Source organism: Manis pentadactyla, chromosome X (assembly GCF_030020395.1).
Source record: "Manis pentadactyla isolate mManPen7 chromosome X, mManPen7.hap1, whole genome shotgun sequence".
Classification (NCBI taxonomy): domain Eukaryota; kingdom Metazoa; phylum Chordata; class Mammalia; order Pholidota; family Manidae; genus Manis; species Manis pentadactyla.
The window spans coordinates 132,593,015-132,612,357 of NC_080038.1; the positions used below are offsets into that span (position 1 = coordinate 132,593,015).

At 43.7% G+C, this 19,343-nt stretch overlaps 1 protein-coding gene across 5 annotated transcripts in view; it reads right to left on the reverse strand.

Annotated features, from left to right (window-relative positions):
* FGF13 (fibroblast growth factor 13) overlaps nt 1-19,343 on the reverse strand; it is a 498,820-nt gene that overhangs the window by 60,120 nt on the left and 419,357 nt on the right. For 4 of the 5 annotated variants that reach the window (XM_036919176.2, XM_036919178.2, XM_036919175.2 and 1 more), the window contains one exon: nt 1,107-1,217. In XM_036919176.2, coding sequence (XP_036775071.1) covers nt 1,107-1,217 — 111 coding nt within the window. Of the gene's footprint in view, nt 1-1,106; nt 1,218-3,132; nt 3,320-19,343 lie in introns of those variants that run through there. The other variant, XM_036919177.2, reaches the window with a different exon arrangement.

Sequence of the window (19,343 nt, forward strand, 5' to 3'; positions counted from 1 at the left end):
GGGTCATGCTTGGCCATCAGCCCAGGATGCATTCTTAACAGGTGCGAATCTCTTTAACACTTAACACTGGGACCTGTCTGTGGCTTTGCTGTCTATAGCAAAGCATCTCTAAAAGTGCTGTGAGGTACTTGTTAGCATTCATACCAGCTTTCTTGGCTGTTTTCTGTTTTTTTAGCCAACAATTGAGACTATTTCTGGGAAATTACTTAAGTTTGAGGAAAATGCAATATAAATTAGGGAAAATGGAGAAGGAATTGTGAGAACTAGGTGTTTTAGCCTCATGGAACATTTATTTACTAGGTCTGCAGAAATCTGTAAATTGCAAGAAAACATCAATTTTATTATTGAAGAGAGGGCTTCACTATTTTTGACTTTATGCTATTGTTACTCCAAATAAATAAAGCAGATGTAATAACAGGTTATGTAACATCCTAGAATCACCTTACTTCAATATTTAAAAAGACAATGGGCTTTATTTTTTATGTGTTTCCTTCTTAGGTTCACCATTATGGTCTCGGACGTGGTCTTTACTTAAACCATAGTTAAAAATAAAGCACTAAAAGAAATCTCTTGACCCACCTGTGCAGGTATCTCAGTCTTAAAATTCCAAATAATCTCGGTCAGAGTCATCAGTGTATGTGTGTGTGTGTGTGTGTGTGTGTGTGTGGAGCGGGGAGCAGAAGTGAAAGCTTGTAATGATGAATTCTCATGACACGAAACTACTCCTCTCTCTTAGGATGAGACCGGTTCTTAAGAGTAGCGATAACATGCTATTTCAGGATCAGTGTGTGGGTGAGTAAATTTTCTGTGGGAAAAAAGTAATAAAATCCAAAGGACAGCCACAAATCTATCCAGATTACCATGGAGATGACATTTGGATTCTTCTTCAGATGGTGTCAACATTATTTGCTATAGTTCACTATTTTAGATATTGTCATGTTCAACTTCCTTTCCATGAACCTGCATAAACGGGATTATGTAGTGTTGACTCTATTTTGCATCCACTTCAGGATTTGGCAAGGGTTGTTTTATTTATTAAAAAATAAAGAAGACAAAACAATATCAACAACATGCTAGGGTATGCTGTTTCTTTTGGTGTCACTTACTGTAAGTGCTGTCCTCGTCTTTTGTGCCATCAATGGTTCCATCTGCCTGCAGCTGCAAGTGGTAGCCTTGTCGGCTGTACAGTTTGGTAACTATACCCTTAAGCTGAGGCTCTGCAAAAAGAACAATGGTTTGGATCAATTGATCATTTGTGCATGTCTAGTTGAAAAGACCCAGTATTCAAAACTCTAATTCTATTTACAGATTTTATTGGAAAAGGTCAAACTGTACTTTTAAAGAGTCCTAAAGGAAATAAACAAACCCCAAGTGTCAGAAAAACAACTCCAAATGGAAGAAACATTTGATTTCTACCTGGTCAACATTAGTAAAGCCCTAAAGCTTCTGTCGGCAGCTCGTTTCTGATAGCATGTCCTTTGGCTTACAGAGTGGTATTCTAACTCACTGAGCATTGAGAATGGGGTGGCAAATGGCATATTCTGCCTTTTAATAAAGTGCCACTTTCCATGTGGGAAGAAAAGGAGAACTACAAAGATAATTTAGAGTGGTTTGCCAACCAGGGACCAAAAAAACATACTAGCAAAGATTTCCCTCAGAATTGCCGTAATTTGAATAAATAGCCCCCTCTGTTCTAAGGAGGCTGAAAATTCATAAGTAACCTGGAACCCCATCAAAGGACTTGTATTTAGAAAATCGAGCCAGGCTATAAAAAAAGGGGGTAGTGGAGAATTAAACAACCATTATCATTCCCTATCATATTAATTATCCTTAGGGGAAAATGGGTGCAAAAAGAGCAGGGTAATTTTGTTGGTGGGGAGGAAAGAAAATGAGCTCATACTTGCTTTCAAATTTAATATCAGAAAAATGATTATTCAAAATGTGTTCTTAATTAGAATGACTCTCAATTTATGAATCACCATAGATTAATAAAGCACCCAATTTACCAAAAACAGCCATGTTATCCAAAATGTGCTTTTAGTGAATATAGAAACCTGCACTGAAATAATATTTATGTGATTTTTGGGGCCACACAATCATGCTTTGCAACCACTTAAGCCTTTTAAAAACAAGCCTAATTTACAGCTAATGCCTTAAAAACTTTAAGCAAACATAAAACGTATGTCTGCATTTCCATTCCAAGGTGTGCACAACACATAAACTGAGCAATAACAGATTGATGAATGAGCCTGAAGTCCTGCAATACTTCTCCAGTTAAAAGTAAGAAAAGACTGTAAAGGATTCTTTTGGTTAATGGCCAAATAAGCCGCATGTTCGCCTGAAGGTTTACCCTGATGCAACCAGACACTTAGAGCTGTGTGAATTTCCCCTGGCACCAGGATCTCGCGCTACTCTTATCACTGAATAGGTTCAGAAGAACCCACAATCTGGCTGTGAGTTGAAATTCTCTCTTCAATCCTACATTTTGGTAGCAAGTAACCAAGTTTTACTAGTCTAACCAGATCACTAAGCTCTTTGCCAGAGGGTTCTATGAATCCACTCCCCTCTCTCCAGCACATTATTTCAAACCTGCACAAGTCAAGTCTGTCGTGGTAAGCTTAAAAGTGATCAAAGAAACTGAATGCCTAGACAGGGGAAGCCCCAGGCCCTTGCGGGTTGGAAGCGGAGGGGAAGGGTCAGAGATGCGGGAGAAAGGGAGGGATTCCCCGGGTTCTCCTGGGAAGACTGGGAGTGCAGTGATGTCTGCCCGGCTTGGCGCCTGCTATCTCCACGCCACACGCAGGATAGCCATGTCCGGGTCAAGGCTGCCCAGAGCCCAGGACATGCACACATGTGGCCGGTCTAAGGCGGCGGGCGCGCCTCCCGGGCAGGGTACGCCCCCAGGCTCTGCGCTTGTCCCAGGGCAGTAGCAATGCAGCAAGACTGGCACTGTTACGAAGGAGGCGAGAAAGCAATCGCTTCCCACGCCCGCACACCGGCTAGGTAGCCGCATCCGCACCAGATGGGCCCCCGGCAAACTCACCTACGCTCACATACACGCCCTCCAGCCCCCTGCACACTAATAAAGTATGGGGGGTGGGGGGAGAAAGCGAGCCAAAAGCCCCTTCCAACCTGGTCTCCTTCTACGCCTCTTCTTGGAGCCGAAGAGTTTGACCCGGGAAAAGACGTTTAACTTGTTTTTGTCGCAGCTGGTCTTGCCTTTGCTGGGGCTGCTGACACACTTGCAAGCGTTGGATTTCTCGCGCTCGCGGGCTTGTCTCTTCTGCCGGATCAGCGAGCTGGCGATAGCCGCCGCCATGGCCACGACGCCCACCACCACCACTTCTTTTGCTGCTCCTCTCCGGCTTCGGCGCCTCCTCCCGCGCCTCCGCGGCTCGCCCGCTCGGTCTCGCACCCTGGCCGCCTGCGTCTCCCCGGCCGGCGCTCGACCCGGCTGCTCCGCACTCCGGCGTCAGCCGAGGAGGGGGCTCAGCATGCCGTCCGAGCTCCTCCGGCGCTGGTCCGGTTCCCGCGCGGGCTGCTGGCTGCCCGGGTCCAGCCGACGCCACAGCCCCGGGCCGGGATCGCCGCGAGACGGGCAGGCGGAGGCAGAGCTGCGCGACTGCGTGCGCTCGGCCCTGCACCCCGAGGACACTGTGCAAGTCCGGGCGGCTCGGGCCGGAGTTTCGCGGCACCCCCCGCCCCGTGCCACGCGGAGGGGGCCGGGCGGGGAGGCGGGAGGAGGGAGGAGGGAGCGCGGGTGGGAGAGAGGCGGTGAGCGCGGGCGGCGGGAGGAGGCGGAGGGAGGGCGCGCGCCCTGGCCCTGGCCCCTCCGAGCCGCCGACTAGTCCCTGCAACTTCTTGGCCTGACCCTCGGGAGGAGTTGGCCTGTGCCAGCTTTCCGACGGGGCTCAAACAGGTAACGGCCCGGCATCTTCGCGGCGGCGGCGGCTCTGGGCGCGGCACAGTCTCAGCAGAGGAATTCCGTCGCCGCGGGCCCCTCCGGAAGAGCGCGCCGGCCTCCGCCAGCGCCCCCCCCCCCCGGAGCCCCTCCCTCTCTCCCTCCCCGTTTGCTCCCTCCCTCCCTCCCTCGCTGCTCCTCCCGAGCCCGCCCCACCCGCGGGGCCCCGGACGCTCGGGCTAACACCTGTAGGGGCCAAGGCCGCGCCCCGCCGCCCCACCCTTCTCCCCGCCTCTTCCCGAAAGGAGCCCCAGGAGGAAGGCGGCGTGGAGGAGGCCCTGGCGGGCTGGGGAGTGGGGCTGGAGGACCGGGGGTGGCTGGGAGACGGGGGATGCCGGTTGGGTGTTTCGTTAGCGTTGATTCTGAGCTGGGTTGATGACGCCCGGGCTGGAGTCCCGGGGAAGTTCGCCAGCTCCCTGCCCCGGGCAGGGACTCACATCGTATCCCTTTACCCACACTACCGCGGAGGTATTTCGCTCGGCGACACTTGTAGCCACCCGGGATAGAGGCCCGGGCCCCAGGCGGGTTCAGCCCCCGCGGCAGCGGCAGCGGCTGCAGGCACTGCAGAGCTGCGCCCGTGCACCACGCTGCCACCCAGTGGTTTTTGCTGGCTTTTCATTTCAAGTCAATTTCTGCGGTCCGAACCCGGTTTTTCCTCTGCGCCCCCTCAACCTTCCGTTCGGGTTTGGCATTAAAGCAGAGAGCTTGGGTCGTGGACCATAAGCAGTATTTGGGAAATGCAAACTTAGCCTCTTTATTTAAGTCCTGGCCTATCCCCAATCTTGTAACTTTTTTTTTCCTGCTCCTCAAGCTCAGGCAGCCTCTCCCTCCAATTCAGGAATCAAGTTTGGCTTTTTTGCTCGCCCCACTCCATTGATAAGTTCTGTCCTTTCCCTGTTCTATAATTTAATCTTTGGAGAAAACAGAAATTTTGAGGTCAAGAATGCAAGAGAGAATTGTCTATCCACATCTCTACCTTCAAACAGATGCGATTATTTCACTATTTCACGTGACTCCTGATGCCAAAAAAGAAGCCCCCAGTAGTAGAGCTGCTCTACGTTGGAACTGTCACTGTGCACCTCTAGGACCCCTTCCCAGATTTGTTCAGAATTGAGGTAGATGCAAAACCAAATGCCCAGACTCTGGTCCTTTTCTTGCCTGAGCTCCCAACTAAGAGATTCTTTCAGGCTTTTTAGCCCATTAGAGGTGCCACACCTGCCCCTTCCATACATTCCACTGCTCCACAGGGCAACTGATGTCACCTCCTCTTCTACTTCTCCCAGGCTTGAACCAGCTGCTACCCTATCAGACGCACTCTCGTGTGTCTGCAAGGCCGCTGGGCTGAAGGTTGCAGGGGCTGAGATGGATGGTTACAGAATGCTGCTGCCAATTGGTCTGAAATTCCCTGCAGGTTAGTCTTCTCCTTTGGACTTTTGGCATTCCCAGAAGAAAAGGGAAGACAAGGTAGAAGAGAGTTTTAATTTTAGTACCTCAAGACAATTCAAGTATCTACTTTTTCAGGCATGTATTCACGGGGGGAATAAAATACCCCGGTCTGCTTCCACTGGACTTTGAATGCCTTGAAAGCGAGGGCTGGGTCTCAGCCCTACTATGTTCCCATCTCCTGGCATGGTTCTGGTCACATAGTTTATACTCAATAAAGTTTGTTGAAAATAATTGACGAATGACTGATCGATATTGATTCTGAAGTGTAGGAGGATGTTTCCTGGCTCAGAATGTATGCAATTCAAATTCCAAGTACCATGAAAGAAAATAATCTAAGAGAGGGGTCAGAAGGAGCTCTGAGGGCAGGGCCAACTGTCTGGGGTATGGGATGGCCTGTAAAGAGGTTCCTACTCACTGACTCCATGTTTTTACCGTCTGCTGAGCACCAATCGCTAAGGCCTTTAAAAATTTTCCTCCTGCTTCTCTCTTGGGACCTTGAACCAAAGCAGGCATGAAAAAACTAAAGGATGAAGTTCTGATTCAGGCAAAGGACAGAACCTGGGAAGACTGAGGAGATGGTACTGAGAAAATGAGGAGGGCTTTCCCACACTCTTTCTCCTCCACTTCTGCACTGGGACAGCACTCACTGTTTGCTTATGCAAACTCCATTCACAAGGTGTTTTCAGGATGCCTGCAGAATGAATGGTATGGCCACTCTGAGGTGGGTATTGAAGGTAAACAGATGCAGAGGGGACTCCCCTTTCCTGCCTCACCCCACCAGAACATACCCTCTAAACTGGGTTCGAAAGAAAAATACAGAAGTCTCTTTGGCTCCATTCCTAGTGGGTTCACTTGAGCACCAGGTTTTAACATTCTTTTCAGGGAGAGTTATGTGAGTTATCAGAGCATAGATTGCTGATCGTTCTCTGCCAATCTCTTTTGGCAGGCCTCAGATGAGCTGTAAAGGAGCTGAGGGGATCTGCTCTCAAGAGACATCTCCAGGAGAGAGACAGAAACCCAAACAGATGTGACTGATGAGTAAAAATGAGAGAAGTCAGACAGCCTAATCAGGAGCAGCCTCGGTACCTTTTGGGCAGGAAGGAATTGGCTGTATAACTGAAAAAGAGAGATTCCTAACACCCTTTCTTCGTGAAGATAAATGTAATTGGAGCCACCTGCCAGTTTGCTCTCCATCTTCACTAACAGCCCATCAAAACCTCTGAGCAACCAGTTACCAGGTCAAAGACTGATGATCAGCTCAAAGAGAGGAAAGGAAGGCAGAGTCAAGTACACCAAGGGCAAGTGACACTGGGAATTAGCTGTTAACTGGGGAAGGCGGCAGAGGGGGTATTTAAGAGATTGGGTAGCAAGTACCACCTTTTGTGGTCTATCTAATTATGTCCAAAAGCCCAGAGAAACGACTGGATAGAAATACAAATGAGATTAGAGAAAAGCCATTAGCAAAGGCTCTTGCCATTTAACTCCAAGAGGAAGAAAAATACGATTTAAAGAAATCTTGTCAATGTCACAATGGAATTTCAGGGACAGATAGAGTGACTACTGTATTCTGTAACATAACCTGACACATGTATTAGCTGGCAGAGAGTCTCTCCTAGTCAGATTATTTGGGGGAATTATGCTTCAGAAACAAAGGTCTCCAGAACCAATTTTTTTAGAAATTGATTGGGTCTCCTGATTTGCATTCGGAATATAAAAACCAGGGGACCCTAGGCTTGCACTGCACTAGGATGGGGAGTTGGTTTTCGTCATATCCTCCTTCTGAGTTCAGTCTCTAAATACTTAAACTGTAGAATTTTCTGAAGCTACCTCTGGTTTATATTCAAAATCAAAACAAATACATACATATACCCATAGATAAATAAATAAATACACATGTACAACCAATTGGGAACACACTGATTAATTCTGAACCTTAAAAAAATCCTATAACCCACATAAAAATTTCATTGTTCAGTCATAATTTATGAACGTCATAACCATAAAGCACCCTGGTGGTATTAATCATATCTACGAATTCAGCTCTTTGCCATTTAATTAGCCAGAGCAGCTGCAACATCCAGAGTTCAAGGCCTCTGATTACCTGCTTGGTCATTTAATCAAGAAAACCTGGAGAGAAATATCAGCTTGCTGAGGTGGAGGTTTCTCCCTCATCATAAGGTGAGAACACAAGGAAATGAGCTTAAGCTTCAATATGTGGGGATTTCAGTTTAGTCCAAGGAAAGGCTTCTTTTCTGTAAGGGTGGTTAAGTACCATAACTGATTGCTCATTCTCCTACAGGAGCGTTAATGAATACAACAGAAACCTATCTTGGTGAGAATGTGAGTTGAGTCCCCTCAAGGCTCTCATTCTGTTGTTAAAACCACATAGCTCTTTATATACCCATGATTTGCAACCCAGAAGTGGTCACAGGCAAGGGGGCAGCAACACCATTACTGAGAAAGCTTAAGATCCTGCCTGGTGGAACATGGAGAAAGGTGAGTGTCTTTGTGTTTGGAAGAGCATTCTGGGTGAACTTGGAGCATGTGGCTGAAGGCAGTCACATCCATTTTCTAAAGTTTCTCTCATCCAACGTGTGGGAAATACTTTGTAGTCACCATGAATTTACTCCCAACCAAATGGGTTGCCTCAGTGGTGACTGAGCCTCCACAGCCAACAAAAACACCAGCATCTGTGGGTTTGATTCAGTTTTATTCAACAACATGTGAAGAACCTGAAGGAATGGCTGCTAGTTTATGAACTGACTGGTGGCTAACAAACATAAATGAGGTGTTTCTATGATGAAACATTTATGGCAGACTAAAAATGTACAAGGTTCACAGGCAAAACAGCTGTAACACTGGGTTCATTTCTTGCCCAGTGAACTAAGTAATCTCAATGAAAAGCTGGGGAAAAAGAATGATGGAGGGTTCAAGGCAAAAGCAGATGATCAGTATTTTTTCTGGATCTAAGCTCTTTTAGGAAAGAGGATTTCTGAAGGAAGGGGACCTAAACTCAAGCTTGGAGGAAGGGAATACAGTGTTTGCAAATGAGCTCAAGTTTATTATCACTTATGGGGGTAGGATTTGAAACCAGCATAAGAACTCTGGATGGATTTCCTATTTGCCAATGGCACCATTTCCCCCAATTTCCCATCAAGGTTTGCCACTTTTTAAAGGAGCAGAGAGGTAATGGGAAACTACCTCAGTGCTCTTTCAGGATTAAGAGTCTTAACAGGTCTCTTTTCAGATGCGGCCCAGGATTTGGGCAGGAGAACCTGGTGAATTCGAAGGAAATAGTATCCCCCAGATTCTAATGAGGGCTGGGGAACAAAGGACAGGTCCACGATCGATCTGAGAACCATGCAGATGCCCTAGATGGATTTTAAACTTTCCACTCCGCTTTAGCTTTGTGTTTTGCTTTGTTTTTTTTTTTTTTTAGGCCCAGACTGGGGTTTCAAATGGTGACAACACTCAATAAATGCTGTGGTTATAATAGGACAAGCAACTTGTGAACTATGGTAACACTGTTTTATGTAATCCTTACAAAACCTGTAAGGTAGGTATCATCATTATTGCCATTTCATGGAAAAGCGAAGTGAAGTCTAGAGAGACTAAATGATAGGCCTATGGTTTCCTGGCCTGCACACAGGTGGCAGTGCCAGTATTTAAACTAAGGATCCACACACAATACAGTGTATTTGCACAAGGCCAGCCCTTTAACTCTGAGCTCTTCCTTCTTGGCACTGGGTTTGGAATTTGGGTCACTGAACAGTGGTGCCTGGATGTGGCTCACTCTTGGCTTGAGTAACAGAAAATGATGGAATATAGCATGATATTCAACCCAGTTACATTTTTTCTAAACAAAACGTATGTTTAAACAAATTATGAAACAAACAATAGATATGACATATGCATAGTTATTAGCATAGTTTATGCACTTTTAACAATAACTTCTTTATTATTTAAAGAAAACATGGCTTTCTCATTAGAAGTAAATGGTTATAAATCGCTGCTTAATATTCTGGGTTTCTCAGCCCCATGAGTATTCTGACACCAGGACCTGATCTAACTCAGGTAACTGGGGGTTTGGGAAGGCTATGAGACCCAAGGGACACTCCCTAGGGTTCATCTTCAATTAATTACTTAGCAGAGACAAGAAGTTCAAGCGCTCCCAATTCCCTCAGTACTTTTCATACAGGGAAAACTGGCTTTTTTTTTGGTGCCATCTGTTTTCAGCTACAGGGAGCTTGAGTTCAGCCAAAAGAGAGAAAAATATTATACATGCTGTATTCACTTCCATGGTCTGAAGCCCATGACTATCCTCTTGCAATCAGGGGTTTCTCCAGTATCCATTCGAATTTGCTCTAACTTTTCCTTTCTGACAAACAGCTAAAAATATAGTCAACAGATTGAAATTATTTAGTAACTTCTCCTGCAAGCACTGAAGACCTCAAGCAATTTTAGAACCTGACTGCGTAACAGGGGCCTTGATGCTCAATTAACAACTTGTTTTAGGAAGGAGATCTGAGCCAAGGAAAGTTAAATGAATATGCCCTGGGCCAAACTGTTTGTTCATTTATTCATTCATTTATTCACGTACTCATTCCTTTCCTCAAAATTTACTGAGAGCTACTTGCTATGTTCTCAGCTACATCCTAAAGGATGCGAAGGTACTAAAAGCTATAATTTATTTATTGAGCACCAACTATATCACAGGCACTATTCTAAGTACTTTATTCTTGTTCAGTCATTTGATAGTTAAAACCACCTTCTGTGCTTATCCCCACTCTACAGATGAAGCCGAGGCAGAGAGGCTAATGAATTCACTCAGACAGGAAGTGGTGGAGCCAAATGGATTCAAATCCTGTGCATTCTGACTCTGTATCTCATGTTCTTAAAACCGCTGTACTGCCTCTCCAGGGACTGCCCCTGGCTTCAAGTAGAGGAGAAAGAGAAGTAAATTAAAAAAACCTAAAACACAAATGTGATTACGCCCTGAGAGTGGTACCAAATGTCTAAAGGGCTAGGGGTCCCCAAAAGAAGGCACAGCCAACTCTGTGGGCAGGAATGGGGATCAGCATCAGAGGAAAAAAACCCATAAAACCATCTCACTGAAGATGATTTTGGAGGATAAAGAAGAGGTAGGAAGTTGGGGGGAAAAATTAGGTAAAGCCAGACTTCAAACCTGGGTTAAACAGACTCCTGCTGCTGAATTCTTCTTCCCAGGCCATATAACTTCCCCTCAGTTGAGAAGACTTACAAAACCTTGATTTTTATGCACGTACACTTTGAATCGCTTGGCAGCAAGTGTATCTCCTGTTATAAACATTATTCAGGAGTGTACTTTATTGTGTAATATTGATTACTGGTATGGTCGTGAAGCATTCTGGGGATCGGGAGAAATAAAATGGCTATGTGTATATTCTGGTGGACAGTTGCGAGTTGTTTTATTTCTTACTTGTAAACCGATTGTCTACCCTTTCCTGCTGATCATGTCCAGCACATGTTGTCACAAGTGATGTTTAAGCGTACAGTAGTTTATCAATTTACAAGGCATCAGCAGAGGGTTTAGTTGAAGTAGTCCCTTTGGAAAGATGCCAGTGAAAATAAAAATGAAATTGTCATGTATGCCACAGTGAGTCAGGCATTCTCCTCCTGCAATAACTGGGGTGAGCGTGGAGACCAGAGATATGCATGTGGCCAATTACCAAATAATATTGTTATATAAAACTGTAAGCTAACAAATGAATTAATGATTATGGGAAAATGACTGTCCAGGCCAGATAATCCTAGGAATTCCTCCACGTAGATTTCAATATTTCTATTGGAGAGAGACAACTAGAATTTGGTTGGTATTTGAATATACTGAAAACATATTTTAAAAATCTTCATACCTACTGCACTCCTTTTTATGTCCCTAAACTACCAGTGCCTACTATCTCTATAAGAATCTTGGTAGCCCACATCAGTTAGGATGGCCAACATCTAAAAGACAAACAACAACAAATGTTGGTGAGGATGTGGAGAAAGGGGAACCCTCCTACAGTGCTGGTGGGAATGTAAATTAGTTCAACCTTTGTGGAAAGCACAATGGAGGTTCCTCAAAAAACTAAAAGTAGAAATACCATTTGACCCAGGAATTCCACTCCTAGGAATTTACCCTAAGAATGAAGGAGCCCAGTTTGAAAAAGACAGATGCACCCCTATGTTTATCACAGCACGATTTACAATAGCCAAGACATGGAAGCAACCTAAGTGTCCATCAGTAGATGAATGGATAAAGAAGATGTGGTACATATACACAACGGACTATTATTCAGCCATAAGAAGAAAACAAATCCTACCATTTGCAACTACATGGATGGAGCTAGAGGGTATTATGCTCAGTGAAATCAGCCAGGCGGAGAAAGACAAGTACCAAATGATTTCACTCATATGTGGAGTATGAGAACAAAGAAAAACTGAAGGAACAAAACAGCAGCAGACTCACAGAACCCAAGAATGGACTAACAGTTGCCAAAGGGAAAGGGACTGGGGAGGATGGGTGGGAAGGGAGGGATAAGGGGAAAAGGGGGCATTACGATTAGCACACATAATGTAGGGGGGAGGTCACGGGGAAGGCAGTATAGCACAGAGAAGACAAGTAGTGATTCTACAGAATCTTACTACGCTGATGGACAGTGACTGTAATGGGGTATGTGGTGGGGACTTGATAATGGGGGGGAATGTAGTAACCACAATGTTCATGTAAGTGTATATTAATGATACCAAAAAATAAAAACTAAAATTAAATTAAATTAAAAAAGAGAATCTTGGTAGCCTTTGGTCTGGGGAAAATAAAAAACATACTTAACAGAATTGTTAGGGGAAACAACAGTACTCTACTTCACTACAGGAAGAATCAAACAACATGGTGTGTGTGTGTATGTGTATGTGTGTGTGTGTGTGTGTGTGTGTGTGTGTGTGTGTGTGTGTATGTACTCCAGGTAGGCCTCAGGCAATGCTGTAAAGCCAGCACCTCAGCCCAGATGCCCACTGTCCTGAGGCACTTTGGGAACGTGCCCTTCCAAACAAAACTTTAGGATCCAGGTTATCCTAGTTCTTCTCCTGCATTAAAATTGTTCTTTTCTATATTATATCTCTGGGTCACTGCTTTCCAATAAGACAGCTAGTTAATCAGACACTCTCATCAGTGCTGGATTAACCAGTACTAATATGTCCTCATGACCATTCCCCCGCCCCCCGCCCAACTGGCTCACTCTAACAGGGATCTTATGGAGGCAATATTATACTACAAAAGGGCGCCTCTAATGGCGACATCTTAAATGACAGACAAGCTGTTGGAGTAGCTTCAAGGGAAGCAACAGCTTTGGAGAATCTCTCAATGGTAACTATGCTTACACGGGGAGCCTTCCGTAATGTATATAATTGTCAAATCACTGTTGTACTCCTGAAACTAATATAACATTGTAAATCATCTATACTTCAATTAAAAAAATAAGAATAAGAAATAAAAGTCCCCCTGCCATCTTATACAACTGGCTCTATGAACGTGTGTATGTGTGAATGCCTCATGAGGATGCTGGGCTCATTTTGTGGGTCAGATAACAAAAGTCAGTGTGTCAGACAAGCCCATTCAGCTCCTGTTCACTCTTTATTACCCTTCATAGCAAAGATTCTTGAAAAAATGTGGTCTTTACTAACAATCCCACTTCCTTACTGCACATTCGTCATGCACTCTGATCTTGTTATATATTATATGTGCAGGTGTCTGGTATATATATACATTCCTAGTAGTTCCTTGGTATAGATTTCAATATCCCCTTTAGAGAGGGACAGTGAGTGCTAGCTTGGCACTGGAATATATTTAAGACATTAAAAATATGCCTACTCACAGCATTCCTCTTTAATTGTGTGCCTTCAATACTTCAATTCTTTTTTTCAATTCTAGAAATTTAGCCACTAACTCTTCATCTGCTGCCTCTCCTTCAATCTCTGTCTATTCTGAAACATTTACTAGGTGAATGTGAGACCTCACCCTCTCCTTCATCACTCCTCACCTCTCCTTCCCAGTTCTCTGTATCTTTCTATGTCGAGTCTGATCCCCTCCCAAGTTGGGCTTAGTCTCTTCCTTGATTTTATTCTGATTTCACTGATATATGCACATATTATACAATATTATATATTATATGTGACATTGAAATCATATCTATATACATATATATGCACATGTGGATATGTGTGTACATAGAACTTACACAATTTCTGTTTCATCTTCTCTCATATGACTATTTTTTCACAATGTGCTGTTCACACCTTATGGATTCTATTCCCTCCTTTACCCTACCGAACATTTTGAAGATACATATGTTGAAGTCTCTTTCATGTGTGCCTTACTACGTAACTTTTCTGGAATATGGATCACCCTGCTTATTCTCACTGCTCACTTTTCCTGCAGTGGTTTATTTCTCTTCCTGCTCTGCAACTTTGACTGTGGGCTCACCTTCAGCAGGAGAGTTGTTTGCTGCAGAAGTGCCAGGTGAACTCTGGATAGCAGTTAGGGTTTTGTGTTTTTCTCTGCCAGCACTCTATGGGGCTCACCAGATCCAGGTCAGTTTTTTATTTTACTTTACCAGCTTTTTAGTACAAATTCAAATGCAGAGTTCCAATTTCTTACACTCAACCTCAGAGTGGACACCGCCTATATTTTGCATCCCTAGGCCTTGAATCCTGATTTATCAGGAACAAGACAGGACTTCCTGGCTACCAGCTTTTAGACAGAAAGCTCAGGGCTCCATGTCAGGGCTGTAGCTTTGCCTTAAGTCCTGTGGTATATATCCAGTTTTGACACTCCTGATGGCCATTTAGCTTCAACTATTGCACTGTGCTTTGGCTTTGAATTGCTCCTTTGTTTCTACCACCTGGAGATTTCCTTTTTTTGCGTTTGAATGTTCCTGTGTACTGTCAAAGACCTAAGATAATATTTTATCCACTATTTCTGTGTTTTTCTAGAAGGACAGGGGTTCTGCAATACCTTAGCTCAACATATTGACTAGAAGTCCCTATTCAATCTTTACTTCCACCGTAACACTAAAATTTACTAAGATCATCAATAACCTTCTCCTTGTTATGTCCAGTCATTCCTTTACACAACTTCTCAGCGGCTTCTGATGCTTTTGTCCATTCTCTTCTTGACACTCCACCACAGTTCTCTCCGAGAGTATGCTCTGGTTTTCCTCTTACCTATAGTTGACTGCTCCTTCTCACTCTCCTTTTCCTCTTACTGACCAGTTGAGTTCCTTAGGATTCTGCCCTATACACTCTAAAATTTTCTCCCCCATTCTCCTCCTTCTAGGTATTTACCTTTCATTCATCATTCAACAAACGGTCTTTGAGCATTTACTGTGTGCCAAGTTGAGTCGTAGGTATTCAGCAATGAACGAGGCAGATGTGACCCCACTCACATAGAAATTTTAGTCTAATGAAGAGTCAGTAAACACTAAAACATAAATAGGTAGTCGTAAATTGTGATCACTGCTATAAAACAAAAGGACAGAATGTTATTCAAGAGTAATACAGAAGAAGCTAATGGAAATTGGAAGGTCAGGGAAGGCCTCTAAAAGGAGTTGCCATTTTGCTGACTCTTGAAATATGATACGGACCCAGCCTCATGCATAGTGCAGGAAATAACTGCCTTTTCTCCTGTGCAATTCCAAAAATCTCCATTGCTCTTGATTCGATTTAGGACATGCTACTCCAAAATACAGCATTTTAGCATACTGAGTATTTTAAGCCGAAGGAGTTGGAGAAAATGGCAGAAGCAGAAAGGTTACTCTGACCTGCTGCCCTCACTTCTCCTCCGAAACAGGTCATAAAAATTTCATGTGAGAAGTGCCCTTCTTGTCCCCAGAGAAAAGGAACATCATTACCTCTGAAGACAAGGGGACACCAAGAAGAATCCTAGGAAGCCCCCAGTTTACTACATTTACTTCATACTCCTTGTTCTATCATATGTCGACACGACACCCATTCTTCATCAGATCTAGCACAAAAATACTCAGGCTATCATTGTTTTTCCTGGCCTTCATTTCCTTATGAAGACTTTTGTGCCATGTAAAACTTACATTAAATGATTTCTTATGTTTCTCTCTTGCTAATTTGTCTTTAATTTTCAGACCAGGCTGCTACAGTTCCGACAGATCTGCTCGTGCCATGCCCTGCTAACAAGTTTCAGAGGCTGACAACTCGTCCATTACCTGGTCCCTGACTTGCTTGTCACCCTTACCTTCTGCCTCAGATGCACCCAAGTACTTACCCTCCCCCAAAACACCCTCTCCAGCCCTTTCACCACTCCCACTGCTATACCTTCGAAAACTGTATTCCCTTCCACTTAGCAAACTGCTCAAGATTTATCTCAGGCATGATCTCTCCTGGGAAATTTTCCCCAACAATCCCCACGTAAAGGCACTGTTTCCTCTTTCCTGCTCCTAGCACCCTATCCACACAGCCATTATGGCATTTGTCATATTCATTTCTGTGTACTTGTTTGCCATCCCACCAAACAGTGACTCCCTGAGGTGGAGACTGGGACTTTATCTTTGGATCCCACATCCAGACGGAGTAGGGACTCAATAAGTGATAGCTATTTATGGTTAGATGAATTAGCTCCCTCTCCCTTTCTCTGTTTAGAATGCAGATAGTGGGCATCTAGGGCAGTGAATGCAGGACAGCTCCATTGTGATAACCATTCCTGTACCATGCATGTTAAGAGTGTGTCCATGTTTTAATTACACACAGAAGCACTACAGTTCAGACATTGAACTATTGGGTCCTTGTAAAAGGGAAAGTTGAACCAAGTTAGTAATTAGATGGGTCTATATTTTAGCCATATTTGATATTAAAACAATTCTTTAGAAGTATATAACACTTTAAGGTTTGACAGAGCCCTTTTACAACCGTTGCCTTATTTGATCGGCATGAGAAATGGTGAGGTAGCCAGAGCAGACTTCAACTGGCTCCAAAACTTTCTCATCAAGAGGTCATGGTTTCCCTGCCATCACAGAACTAATTTATGTATTAATCAGTTTAGGTCCTACTGTATTCCAAAAAGGAATTGTAGCTGCTTACAAATGGGTGTACAGGAAAATAAGACTGAAAATAAAGAAAGGGACATAGCAGTGAAGGAAAAAGTCAGATACCGGAGGAGGCCGGCGGGGTTTCAAACCCACGGTTTCTGACCCCTAGCCCTCTTCCAAAAGCTCTGGAACCACTGGGGGGTGATTGGCAGGAGTTTTGTTTGCATTAAAAAGAAAGCAGCCATAATTTGGACTTCACAAGGCAAATAGCCCATCTCCCATCAAATGTAAGCACTGAAGATTAAATCCAATCTTCAACTACTACAATTACCCTGCTTGGACTAGAAACCTAATCAACCAACAGACAGAGGCAAGGTGAAATGAGCTGAGACCACAAAGAAAATGGGTCCATGAGGGTGTAGGGGCCTGGGGTTGTTTCTCAGAGCTACCTATATATTTAAAAACATTATTTAGGTCAAGAGGTGACTCTGTTTCTGAGGTAACTTCATTCAGTTTTGATCACATCACATTTTACAGACGTCTGCCTGCTGCCAGATTTTGATGAGAGTTTAAACAATAATGTGGCTTTACTGGGGTCCTATGCCTCAACCAAAATCATAGTTACCATTTTCCTAAGTGTTTTACTGAAATTGAAAATGATAATACCTACAGAACCTCTCCAGTACTGACATTTCCAAGTCTCTTTTGCAATACAAACAATACTAGAAAATGGAAAATATAACCTTTCCCACCCTGTATTGTCTGCACAGGGTATAAAATTGACAGGTAGTTTCCATTCCAGAATCATGCCCAACTAGCAAGAATAATACTAATGATGAGTCAGTGATGATAATAATAGCTAATGTTTTTTGAGCATTTACTCTGAACCAGGCACTGTTCTAAACACTTCACATATGATAACTTATTTGATTCTCACAGGAAACCTGTGAGGTAAGAACTATTATTATACCCATGTCATAGATGAGGGCAGTGAGGCACAGTGAGGTGAAAATGTACCTAAGGTCACACAGCTAATGAGTGGGGAAACTGGGACACTCACCAGACCATCCTGCTCTGTACAGACATGCAAATCACCCTAATGTGTCATCATTTGGTTAAACAGATGGATTATATATTTTGTGGACCACTTCTGACCCTTTTCTAAACCCTGTTGCTTCTTTGTCCTGTATATATAGTTGCCAATTTACACACCAGTAGTTGAGGATTAAGGAAAGTAAAGCTACTACTAAATTTATAGAAAGTTGTATGAATTTCTTCAAGAAGTGGGAATAGTTTTCATTTTTTTCCCCTTGATGCTCACTGCAGTGGTTTATATCATACTTAGCAGCTTTGAAATCACTTCTTTACAAGTATATAGCTATACAGCTAACCCTGGTGTTGCCATGGAGATTTAGATAAATGCCCTGAGTTGGGTGGGGGTGCTGGGGTGCTAATTTGCATATTCTGTTGATTAGCAGGAACATTTGCTAATCCCCGCCAAGTTTTCCCTTCCACTACCATGACTAATCTCCTGTCTTGGCGATATATGGGTTCATGAATGTTGGGAACTGATCCTCTTAGGTTATTTAACACTTCAGTTCTATTCAGCAACAGCTTAATTAAACCTTGAGGGGAAAAAAGGTCAACAGAAAAATAAAACTAAATCTTTTAGGAAATTAGTTAATGAGAAGGGAAAGTTAGATTCACTGCTGTGAAGAGGAGCAAACGGCATAATAATATAATAGAACATAAATGGTGCATTTCATTCTGGGTATTCAGGAGTTGATCCTGGTAACTATCACTTAGTAAGAGCCCTCTCCTGGCAGGGTGCTGGGTGCTTTCATATGTGTTTTTTCATAATAATCCTCTGGGGCCAGGAGAGGAGAGGTTGAGTCACATGCCAAGTTCAGACACCTATCAAGTGATACTATTTGATCCAAACTGGACCACCCAACTGTGTACAGCTCCCTTCCACACCACTGGAGTGGGCCTGTAGATGGAGCTTACTTCCCATCCAGTATCTTGATTCTCCAGAGGACAGAAACTGTGCCAGCAAAGAAAAGCTGTGGGGAAACAGATTAGGATTCACTTTCACAAAGTCATTTCTATCAACAGCGGCTGTCCAGAAATGGATAGAATGGATGATCTTGGGAGCTAATCAGTGCTCTGTCATTGGAAGTGTTCATATAGGGGGCTGTGAGGTTCACATAGACCTGGTAAACACGTATCAGATGTTGTAGAAGGGATTCCTGCTTTTTGTGAATGATTGAGGCAAATCATTAAGGATGCTCCTGTCAAAGTCCCAACACAAAGACCATCAGAGAAATCTGTTGGTCATAAAATGCTGGGTATGTGAAACATGCTGAGCAAGAGAAAGTATCTCCTTGACAGAGTCTCAGAAGTGGCTCAAAAGAGTACTTACAGGGTTTTAGGGGCTGGGTTGGCCATAGGTGGTTTTAAGGTAGAATTCTCTAAGTATGGTCCTACAAATCCAAACCAGAATTTGTAAACTAGGTGAGTTGGTGGATTAGTATCTTTGGGACACATGATTCCTGTGGAGTTACTGTTAAGGCAGTCTGAGCTAAAAAACAATAAGACACAAGAAATTATCACAGAGCAGAGGAGAGGACAACAGCACAATTAAATACAATATGAGATCCTTGATGGGACTCCAGAACAGAACACGGGAATCAGTGGAAAAGCTCGTGAAATCCAAGTATCATCTGGGGTTTAGCTGATGGTAATGTACTAGTATTGGTTTTTTAAGTTTTGACAAACGTACCATAGTAATTTAAGATGTGAACATTAGGGAAAATTGGATGAAGCACACATGGGAACTCTCTGTACTATCTTTGCAACAT